Source organism: Typopeltis vanoorti, chromosome 1 (genome assembly GCF_054136105.1).
Source record: "Typopeltis vanoorti isolate ZY-2024b chromosome 1, IOZ_Tvanoo_1.0, whole genome shotgun sequence".
Taxonomy (NCBI): domain Eukaryota; kingdom Metazoa; phylum Arthropoda; class Arachnida; order Uropygi; family Thelyphonidae; genus Typopeltis; species Typopeltis vanoorti.
Genome location: NC_143549.1, coordinates 67,738,130 through 67,750,655, shown reverse-complemented (window position 1 = coordinate 67,750,655; position 12,526 = coordinate 67,738,130). Strand labels below are relative to the sequence as shown.

The 12,526-nt window shown below is 32.9% G+C and overlaps 1 protein-coding gene across 2 annotated transcripts in view; it reads right to left on the bottom strand.

Annotated features, from left to right (window-relative positions):
* Nucleotides 1–244: 244 nt before the first annotated feature.
* kin17 (kin17 DNA and RNA binding protein) overlaps nucleotides 245–12,526 on the bottom strand; it is a 155,827-nt gene continuing 143,545 nt past the window's right edge. For both annotated transcript variants that reach the window (XM_090390976.1, XM_090390977.1), the window contains exons 11-12: nucleotides 4,660–4,860; nucleotides 245–403 (exon numbers count right to left, since the gene is read on the bottom strand). In XM_090390976.1, the coding sequence (XP_090247102.1) occupies nucleotides 332–403; nucleotides 4,660–4,860 (273 nt within the window). In that variant the 3' untranslated portion in view covers nucleotides 245–331. The remainder of the gene's footprint in view (nucleotides 404–4,659; nucleotides 4,861–12,526) is intronic.

Here is a 12,526-nt window from a genome sequence, read left to right as displayed (position 1 = left end):
TGTAAATAGGAAGTTAGTAAGGATGTAAGTTTTTCATGTAGTACTATCATATTCTGTACATCCCTTGAGGGTACATATCAGGAATTTGATGACGATGAGGTTCTAAGCTATATGATAAATGGTAATGGAATATGAATGTACAAAAGGCAAGAAAGAATAATATTGAGGATGGGATTTTAAGAACAGATATGTAAAATAAAATAAAATAAATGAATGAATAAGTAAATAAAAATCATACAGCGTATTTAAAACAATATTTGTAATAAAATTTTTATTTTGTACAAAATTTTACATATATATTAGCTTACATAATGACAACTGATAACTGGAATCAGGAGGATTTATGTAATTTACATATATCTTCATACTGGACCCCACTGACAATTCTTCCTTTCAGCAGACCCTATAAGATATCGCACAAATTAAAATAGATATATATACATTTCTCTAACAACACCTAACATTCTGCATTTCAAATAATGATAGAGAAATAGTCTCAGTCTAGAGACTATTTCTCTAGACACTAGAAACCATACAAACAGCACAAGAGGAGGATCGGAAGCATATAAGAAAATGATTTCAGATAATAAAAAAGGCATATTTTGAAATATGCATTCGTGCATGATGTGATTTATTATCACAACAATCAAATCCAGAGATTATCTAGTTATGCTGGCTGAGTGAATAACTATGGTAATACCCTGCTTTACAATGCTTCGCTTTATGATGATCTGCTCATATGGCACTTTTCAATTATGACCAATGCCCAGTTATAAGACACTCCCGTGAATCAACCAATATGCAGTTTTTGTGAACTGTTTGTTTACGACATCACTACTCGCTACACCTCTTTTATGTTTTGGTGTTTCACTGTGAAATATGAGGTGCTTATAACTATTATTTTATTTTATTGTTGTTATGGCAGATAACATTCAATACTAATATTAAAATTGTTAACTTTAGTGATGTTGGTGTATTGAACACTGAGGGCTACAGTCTACACTTCTTCGCATTACTGTCATTACAATTGTTTTAAACAAAGATAAAAGTTGTGAAGTGAAAAGTGCTACATTGATTAATACTATAGTTATCTGTAAACATGATAATCTCATTGCCAAAATGAAAAAACTTTTAATGGTGTGGATCAGTGTTTCCAAAGTGTAGTACACATATCCCCAGGGATACATGACAGTCTTTAGGGGGGGGGGGGTACATACACTTTTTTTCTTCTTCTTCTTCATTTTGATTACTTCTTTTATTTTTATATTTTTGTTGCCACACTGTTGCAAATAAGTACAGGTCTATTCTATACTTTTTTTTTTCAACAACTAAAAAGATCTAAAGGAAGCTTTACACAAAATGTCTTCTCACATATTGACTGACCTCCATTGACCACTAGTTGACAGCACAATCCCATTCTAACTGGGATTGTGCTGTTTGTGTGTGTGTGTGTGTGTGTGGTTCAAACTGTAAAATTCAAATAGTTTGGAACAAGCAGTCAGAACTCTCTGCTAAATTTCCAAATTATTCGTACCTTAAATTAAAAGGTCTTCAGCAATTGTTTTGTGCACACATCTATACATGTTTAATGTATAAATGACACAAGTTGTCTTCTCAATGTCTTTCCCAACCTAGGAATAAAAATAATAAATATAGAACTGGATTTTGTAAACTAACTTCTTCCCATCACAAACAATTTCATTCATCTCACTAAATTTCTTTTATGATGGAAAATTTAAATTTCATAAATTTTCTTTATACTATATGTGTATTGGATTTGTATAACTAAAATGTTTTTTTAATAATTTATGACATATTTATAACAAGGATCCCAGTGTGCTAGAAAAAAAAAACACGTTCCATTTTTAAATTCTACACACTAAAATACAAAAGAACTCACCTTATTTGAGTCATCATCATCATCATCAAATTCCTGCCATGTACCCTCAAGGGGTGTACAGGATATGACAGTACTACATGAGAAAATTACATCATTACTAACTTCCTATCTACAATTTTCCTCCAAATCAGTCTGTTACTTGTCAAGACTCCAACATTATCAGATCTTATATTTCTATCGTTTAAGACACTTTGTACCGTATCAATCCACCTATATCTTGGTCTTCCTCTGGGTCGTTTTCCTGCCAACCGGGCAGAGAACACTTGTTTTGCTAATCTTTCCTCTCCCATTCTATTTAAGTGACCATACCACCTGAGATTAGCTCTGCTAACGCATTCCTGGATGCTGACAATGTCAAGTTCTTTCCTAATATCTTCATTTTTAATATGATATTGCCATTGATGCCATCTGTTCATGCCTCTAATCTTTCTCAGGACTCTCATATCTGTGGTCTCTAGTCTTTGGTCAAGCGTTTTACTTCTGACCCAGCTCTCAGATCCATAAGTTAAAAGTGGTTTGAACACAGTCTTGTATACAGCTAATTTAGTGTTCCGACTAATTTCTTTCTTATTCCATATGAATTTATTCAATTGACTTCCCACCATACCAGTTTTGCTGATTCTATTGTCTATTTCTATATTTAGTTTACCATCTTCAGTAAAAATCATGCCTAAGTAACTGAAATGTTTTACTTGTTCCACAGGTTCTCCATTTACAACACACTTGACATTTTCAATGATTTTGCCTATTTTCATTGTCTTTGTCTTTTTATTGCTGACCTTCATACCATACCTATTACAACAGCTATTCAATTTAGTCAGAGAATCTTGCAGACTTGTAGCGGATTTATTTAGAAGTATAACATCATCTGCATAAAGTAAAGAGCTGATATTAACATCTCCAATTTTGATATCAGGTTTAATACCACATTCCTTCATAATGTGATCCATATAGAAAATGAATAACAGAGGGGATAATGTACATCCTTGTCTGACACCAGATTTAACATTAAACCATCTTCCTGTACTTCCTTCAATTCTAACTGCTGACCTACAACTCAAATAAAGACTAAGTATTGCTTGATATAATGCCCCATTGACACCATATAACTGCAGCATATTGAATAGCTTCTCTCTTGGCACCTTGTCATATGCCTTTTCCAAATCGACAAAACTTAAATACAGATCTTTGTTATATTCCCATGCTTTCTCGACTATTTGTCGTAAAGTGAAGATCTGATCCTGACAGCCTCAAGTTGGCCTGAACTCAGCTTGTTCTTCACCAAGCTTTTCTTCCACAATTCTTCTCAACCGTTTCTCAAGTATACTTGCATAAATCTTGCCAGGAACACTCAGTAGGGAAATACCTCTGTAATTCTTACATTAAGTTTTATTTCCCTTTTTATATATGGGTACTATGAGAGCTCTACTCCAATCATCGGGAATTCGTCCCTCTGTCCAGGCTTTCTGAACTATGCAGTGCAGCCACTGTAAGACTTTTATACCACCATACTTCAGCATTTCTGGTCGAATATCATCTACTCCTGCTGCCTTTTCACATTTCAAGCCTTTGATGGCTTTTTCTACTTCAAGTATGGATATGTATTCCTGCCTGCATGCCTGGTCAGTGTTTTTTATCACTGTGCTGTCATCACTGCTTGTTTCATTTAGCAGTTTTTCAAAGTAATTACTCCATACTTCAAGGATATCTTTTTCTCCTGTTTTCATGTCACCTTTATCATCTCTAACTCCTTTTATAGCACTCTTTCCTCCATTCCTAAGCTTCTTCAACAACCTCCAGAATATTTTGCCACCTTCTTGATATTTATTTTCTATATTCTTGCCAAAGTCCTCCCATGACTTTTGTTTAGCTAGTTTTACACACTGTTTAGCTTTCTTACATTTGTCTCTGTATTCTGTAAGAGTAAAAGCTGACTTATTTGCCAGGAACTTTTGATATGCTTTTTTCTTTTCCTTCACTGCCTCTTTAACTTCCTGTGTCCACCAGGGAGTTCTGATTTTTTTATCCTTGCACACAACCTCACCACATGCCTCTCTGGCAGAATCAATCAATGATGTTTTCTTCAGTGTTTGTTACTGAATCTCCAAGGTTTGATTCCTGTTCTCAAACTCTTTCATTTTCTTTTCAATAATCTTTCTGTATTTTAGTCTACAGTTCATATCTGAGAGCTGCTCAACTTTTATTCACTTTAAAACTTTCTTACATGCTCTTCTTTTCAATATGAAATTCAGTTTTATCCTGCTCAAGACTAAATAGTGATCACTTCCAATTTCAAATCCTCTGTGTACACTCTGGTGTCCTGCACCAGGGAGAAAACATCACTATCAACAATAACATAGTGAATGAGACTTTTCTTATTCCTAGCCTCTTCTCTCCATGTAAATTTGTGCAAATTCATATTGCCCATTGTAATAGACAAATAAGAAAAAGTAAACTGGTGCTTGAAAACTAGTAATGAAATATTAATTGTGTTAAATGTATCATATTATCATCCCATAAGGATATACTGCAGAAAATGATGACAGAAAGAAATTTGCACAAACACAAAACTTGCCACAAAGGTGTATATAAATATAGGAATTCCAATCTGTTATGGTTTCTAGTTACAAAAATAAACAAAATGCTTTTAATTTCCAATTCTACAGCATGTGTCAATATTAAGTATACAAACAGGTAAATTTGATATAATAAAATGTTTGAGGTGGAAAAATGTTTCTGCCTCAGATATTTATACTTACAGATGCAATTTTTATTGTTGCGCAGAATTGTTCAGGATTAATATCAACTAAAGTGGCAGTTGATCCTCTATAAGCTCCGTTAACAACACATACAGCTTTTCCTAGTGCTGGAATCACAGTTTCCAGATGAGCTTGATCTAATTTTAAGGTATCACCAGAATCAAGCATCTTTACAATGCCAACATATAAGTCAGTGACTTCCTAAAAAAAAAAAAAAAAAAAAAAAAACTCAGAAAAAAGGACAGAATCCTAACACTAAATAAATACACAAAATTATTTTCAACTAAGTCCAAAATATTATAGTATTAAATTTTAGTGAATTCTTATATTTCAGCAAATACCCATTAAATGCACATAAATGAAATTAGAATACACCATAAGATAATAAATTTAGTCAAAATTTACAACACTGACTGCTGAAGATGGTATACTGACTAATGGAATTATATCTGAACTTCTTGCTATTAAAATAAAATTGAAGAAAGGCAAAGATGCCCTTTCACTCATCCTATTTTTTTTTTTTTTTTGTGTGGTCAGTAAACTTATAGTACATTTGTACTGTGGATGGGCTAGGGATTTTTTTCCCCCCATTTTTATCAACTTTATATATTTTTTTGTAGTTATTTATTTTTATACAGTGCTCTAGATACCAAATATGGAACTTTTTCAAGCCACTTCAGGCCTCCAATTGGATTCATAAAAATCAGAAGTTCTGCTCAAAAAGGATAAAACTGAATATTTGAAGTATATAGAATCAAGGAGTGCGCTTGGAACACTGATTACCAGAGATAACAAATTATAAAATGATGTTTAACTTGATTTGAAACAAACATCTTCAGAGCAAGACATGTTTAGACAAATCCAGTGTCCTAACCAAACTAAACCACCAAAAAACAATATACCACAGAGAGAAATAGCTGCCTTAAAAATAGTTATATACAAATATATATAATTTTGTAATTGTTCTTTTGTAATTCTCTTGTTATAAATCAAGAGAATTGCAAAAGCAGGATTCTCCTAAATGACAATTCTACTTACCAAATCATAGATCATGATCCCACTCATGTATCAAAAGAAAAGTTTGTAAATTATTGAAAGAAGTTACTTTTGACTCAAAGAAATCATTATCAAATTAAAACTTGTCCCCCCCCCCCAGCATATTTATGGGATACCTAAAAGCAATAAATCCAACACTCCCCTATGCCCTATAGTTCAAAGTATAAACATAAAGATGACAATAAAATATATTCTTGGTCCTTTATCTGAGTGTAGGCAAACAAATTTTGTGCATAAAATATCTTCATGGCTGGGCTACTTGTATATAGAGGCTAATGACTTCACATCAACTGCCTTAGTATTCCAATAATTCAAACACAAACTTTATTTACTTACACTTGGATAAAGGATTAAACCAAGAATATAATTTCTTGGCATCTTTAATTTATAGTATAACCAAGTGAAAAAACTTTCGACATAGTATAGAAAGTCCAATTTATAAACAGTTGCACCTACAGCTTGCTCAACAGTTAGCTAAGTCACTTCCCCTCTCACTTTTAACTCCTCTGCTTTTATAAAAAAAAAAAAAGAAAAAAAGTTCTGTCTATTTAAAATCACTAGTACGTTATCACATTCTTTAAAATTCAAACATTATGGTTAGTTTTGATATCAGTTTCTGATATCAAAACACTGTTTACATTATTGACATTATTTACTAATGTACCATTAACAGATGATACTCTTGATTTAATAAAGCCAACTTTCCTCCTGATATCTCTGAATTATTCAAATTTACTATGTATGCAGGTTATTTTACTTAGCGAGAAAAATCTACAAACAGATTAATGGTATTGCAAAACAGATTTCCCCTCTTCCTTGCCCCTTTAACATTCTTTTACATGAAATACTTTAAGAACAAAGAATGCAGTTATCACAGTTACTTTCAAACCCCTAGTGTGATTATGCTTTGTTGATGATGCATTTGCCATATGGCCCATGGGAAAACACTTTGGATGCTTTTGGAAGTTACCTCAACAGCCAACACTCCAAAATTTACTTCACATTAAAAAAAATCAAATAACTGTTTGCCTTTTCTTGACACATTAGCCACTCACCTTTTGAATGGTCAAATTAGCAACTTTGATCTCCTAAGGACAAACTCCATCCTCTAGCACAGTGCTTCCCAAACTTCTGGATGTCAGGGCCCCCTTTGCAAAAATTAAAATATTTCACGACCCACCTCAAAAAAAAAAAATCGTAATAGGGAGATATATTATTATAATATTTATTGTATTTATATTCAATACAAAACATACACAGCGAATATTGCAAAAATCAAATGCATATATTACATTTTTTACCTCTTAGCATTGGTTCTGAAGACGATGCAGGCTGTTCTGGTAAAATATGAAATACTGTCTTTTTTTGAGTCTGTTTCTGCTTCTTCTGATTGTTTGAGGGAATTTTTTTATATTTTTTTATCAGCCACTTATCCATCTCAGGGTTAAAATTTTTAACATAGAATAGATCAAATAATATTACCACTTACCGATACTGGCACACCACAGACTGATAACATGAAATTAGTGAATATTACCTGAATAAGGGAATCCCCAGACCAGGAACATTTTTCTCTTTTGTGACTTTTCTCCCTTTAAGGTAATTAAGCCTAACACGAAACAGACAGCAAAGGCAGGTTATTAAAACATGCATATGATTGGTGCGGTATTAACAAAAGATCGCACAACCGAAAGATAAAAGCATAGCTGACAATTGAGTTGAAATGCTAACTCTCTTCAACCAAATTCCATATGTGAAACTGCCATAGCATTCATTATATATATATATATATATATATATATATATATATATATATATTATTTAGTTTTAACACTTTTACGAATTTTAACACGTTCGGTTGAATTTTATTGCTGCCTTGGGAAATCGAACTCACACAATCTAATTAATAACAATAGTTTTTAGTTAGATACTGTGTTTGCCCTTGCAACATATGGTTTTGTTTCAGTCTATACAGCATAGTTTCTGTATGAGGGGACATGTGATTCATTAATTAGTGTGTTTTTATCCCAGTTGTCTCTAATTGCACTATTTGTTGAGAAATATATTACACAGACTCCTCATACCTTATTCACTGGCATAATAAAAGTACTTGTTTTTATTGCCTCTGCAGTATAGTGGCTGTTAGGGAGGGCATGTTGTTTACCACTGCAAGCGAGTTACTATCTCCTCACATGAACTTGTTTAAGCTTTTTTTCATGTGTGAAGTATGTGAAACTTTTATTGGTAAAAGAGCTAAACACTTGCAACAAAGAATTTTAGAGTTCAATAAGCTAGAAGGAGACTTATATTGTAATGAACAAGTGGATTCAAATTTCACAAAAAAATAAAATAAAAATAAATAAATCATATTCTACAACTGTCTATTCATTCAAGTGCCATCTCCAATCTGGTGCCATGGCCCTCCACTTATTCCTATCTTGTGCATCTGTAATTATTTGTATGGTACATTTGCCTGTCCTTTTAAATGACCTTCATATAGTGATATCTTGGTTGGTCTCTTTCTACTTGTAGTTTTCCTTTAATGATCATGTTGGTTAGTCATCCTCTTAACATGTCTTAAAAATATCATTTACCTCTTCCCAATTTCATTCAGTAATTGTCTTTTTTTGTTTGGTTGGTTGGTTGGTTTGCTCTCCTTTATCTCCACTTGTTGGTGTGTTCTTCCATAACCAAGTAATCCTATGAACTATCCTGACTACTTTAGCAATATGGCCTCTAAACTTCAACTCTCTATCTACTACTATGCCTAAATCCCTGGCTTCATCAACTTCATGGAGTGCAGTTTCCTCAATGTTGTACATGGCTTGTAATCTCTGTGTCACAAAATGCATAACTTTACACTTTTCTGCATTAAATTGACATCCATTATGGTTTCCCATTCCTATGCCTATTTAAATCAGCCTGCAAACTCACTACATCACTTTGATTAACTAACAGCAAACAAATGAATATCTCCCTTCAAATTATTTCCTATATCATTTATGTAGAAAATGAACAGCAATGGTCCAAGCATAGGTCCATGCTTCCTGCAGCAAACCACTAGTCACTTGCCTTCTTCTGGATTCTTCTCCTCCATATACTATTTTTTGTTATTTGTCCATTAGTCACCTTTTCATCCATATCACCAGTTTCATATCCATCCCCATTTGTTGCAGTTTGTGTAATAGAGTTCTATGTGGTATCCTGTCAAAACACCTTTGCAAAATCCAGCAGTATCATTGTGTAGCCATTCCCTTTATCCAACTCAGCTGTCACTCTATTACAAAAAGTAAGTAGATTACTAAAGCATGCTGCCCCCTCATACAGTATCATAGTCTTATCCACCCATTCCTGAATTCTCTTTTTTGACCAACTTTTTCTAGTATACTTTTACCGCCTGAGATATTGATTGGTCTATAATTTGCTGCCACAGATTTAGATCTTCCCTCATGCAAATGAATTTTTTTGCCCTACTTCCAATCTCTTGGAACTCTACCAGAGGAGTTGACACTTAAATTAAAGAGCTTAGTCAGAGGCACTTCCAGTTCCCATGCATTCTCTTTAAATAAAAAGGATCAGCAACTGACGATCTTTTTCATATCATTCTGAGGTTTAGTATTGCACCACATGTGCTTTTTCCACTTCTAAATCCATTCTGTCCTGATTTTGACATATATCCATTATTATTCTAAGAAAAAATTTTAAGACATATATAAATAATCTACTTGTTCTGGGGTGGCCTTTTAAGGTTATGTTGAGGTTTTTATCCATCACTTTGCTGTGTTTATCACTGTTTTTTTGTTTTCTGTGTACTTATTTTCAGTCCAAATTTATCACAGCTCTCTATTATTTTATTAACTATTTTTTGAAGATATTCTTCATTCTCAGCGATTAGTACTGTGTTGTCTAGGATGTCTGACTCTTCAAATCTTTTTTTTTTTTTTTAATAATTTGAGTTGTTTGTTCTTTTTTTTTTTTTCCCCTGTAAATTCTTTTATCTTATTGTATTGGTAATATCATCACAACCATCTAGGTCTTCAGTTTCTTGACACTTGCATTCAATCATATTTCCTTTGCCTCCTTACATTTTGAGTTATTTCATTATTTAATTTCCTATATTTACTTAGATTTTTACTTTTCTCTTTTATTTTTTATTTGTAAAGTATACAGCCCAAAGACTTCAATTTGGAAAAGTATTATTAAAATGGAAGATATTATGGATCCATTCATATTTTATAGCCAAATATAAAAAGAACCTTAAAAAAAGTTGCAAAATTTACCAGAGCTTATGAGAATATAACCTCTGTTATCATAGTTGCCTTGGTTTGCACTACTTAAAAGACTATAAAATATGGATAGATCCATAATATTCTCCATTTTAATATCTTATGTATGCCAAACTGAAGCCTTTTGATTCTACTTTAGTAACTGATTAGGTACCTACTGAGAGCTTACTTATGAATTTAACTTTTTGGTATTAAACAGAATTTTTGTTCTCTTTAATGTTCTGCTCAGTCTCTGATGAGAAACTAACAGTCAGAAACAGCTGTCAAGCCAATGAAACTAAATTTAAACACTAATAAAAAGTGATCACATGAAAGCAGAGCTTGTGTCTTCTAAGTAGTGAAAACCAAGGCAACTCCAGTGTCAAAGGTTACATTCTCATAAGTTCTCTGGTAAATGTTGAAACTTTTTAAAGTTTTTTCTATTATCTGGCTATAAAATATGGATGGATCCATAATATTCTCACTTTAATTTTTTTTTTAAATTAAATCCATAATTTCATCAGTCATACATTCTTTTCTTTTTTACCTTGTTCTCTAGAGGAATTAAGTCTTCCGATGTTTTGAGCATTATTTTCTTGAAATCATTTCAAGTTTTCATTATTACACCTTGCTTTGCTGCCGTTATTTTTCAATTCCTCGTATTCACTATGAAATAATTCTTTAAATTCATTATCTGTTTCGTATGCATATTTAGCCTGTTTATCATACCAGTTTATTTTTAAGTTTTTATTACTATTTTTTTTTTTTTTTGTTAACTTTAATTTTATTCCTGTCAAGGCTACTAATAGGCTGTGATCTGAATTACAATCAAAAGTCAACAGTTAAAACAATCAAAAGGCCTGTAGTCTACATCCTTTTATCCGCAACTCATCATGGAGCATGTTTTCAGTGGTGTTGTATCCATAAAAATTGGATGAGACACCAATGGGCTAATGTACTATTTGCAGATGAATCATTTTAGTCTTTCCTCTGATTCTAGATGACACTTGATCAGGTGTGAAAGTGGTGCTGCTTACCATTGCAAGAATGTTCTTGAAAGGGATGATGATGTGTGAGAGAGAGCTCAATGCAGTTCAGGGTGGACATATTCCATATGGAAATGTCTCTCTGCATAGTTTTCTGTAAGCACTGCACATTAATTCATTAACTATGCCCTTAGGAAATCTGTAACTTTTGCCAAAAATGTATTGTAATTTAATTTGTATGAAATTCATAACACATTTTTTGCATAATATACTATAAATATTTGCTGGCAATATATTTATGTCCACATTTGGCTGTAGTTATGAAAATTTTTTCATATATAGATAAAAATGTAGTTCATCCTTAGCTTTTGGACATCAGTGTATATGGTGGGTTTCCAGGTAGTTTCAAGGAAGAAATACATATATAACAAACAAAATCTGTCTCATATAGCCCTGAAGGAATCTCTATTCTTTGTTCTTCTGAGGAACCACCACTTCCACCGATGCAGTCTTTGCCAGTCCAAATTTAGCTGTTTCGGGATTCCTTATGGGCCTTCATGGTTACCATACGGTCCAAGAAGTCCCTATTATATTTCACGCCATAAGGCAATCCCATACTTGCATTGCAACTATACTCAGTTATTGATTCAAATTGACACAACACCTTGCATCAGTGCAAAACATCATGGCATCTGACCATGCTTAAATAAAGTAAAGAAAAAATGTTGGATGCCATCTAACAGGCAACTAAATATTTCTGTCAAGATATGTCTAATATTTTCACTGTCTGTAGCTGTTGCAATTACTACTTTCATAAAAACTCAATGCTTTTATTTTCTGACAACTAGTCTTATACACACCCACGTACTGCAGATCTGCATCACTGCTAACTTTGTAAATGTCAATAAACTACTCCAATTTTTTCCCTTACACTAATACTAATCCTGCCAAAGTTACTTTCAGCAGTGTTTGGAGGATACTGTCAGAGAACATGTGCAGATAAATGGTGTGAGGATAAACATGGAATACCTGCTGGCAGTCTAGGATGTAAACTGGGATTCAAAGTATTATTGTTTCCAATATTTTGGGAAGTTTAATGCAGCCATGTTTATTTAAATTAGGTTGATTTAAGAGAGTAGCTGCAAATTCCCCAAAATAGTCTTTCTCTTGTAAATTTACTGCAATGGAGCATGGTAGTCTTTTTCCAACTGATTCTATGAGCCATATCTAGAGCACGGTCTGCAATGCCTGATTGACCAGTCATGATTGCAGATGTATTTTTTTCTTGTGTTCTTCCATCAGATGTTGGCTGATCTTCCTGTCTGCCCATAATAGGCCAACTTGCAAGAACAGGGCACTTTATACTCCAGGCACAGAGATTGTATTTCTTTATGATTCTGGCTATTTTTTCTGAAGTGCTTCAGACATAAGGGATGACAATAGCATTACTAAAATCTTTCTGAAGAGAAGATCAAGGATTGATTTTTTTTTTTTTTTTTTTTTTTTTTTTTTTAAAACATTGTGAGAACTGTAGCCATTAGATAAGAAGGTGTAGTGTAT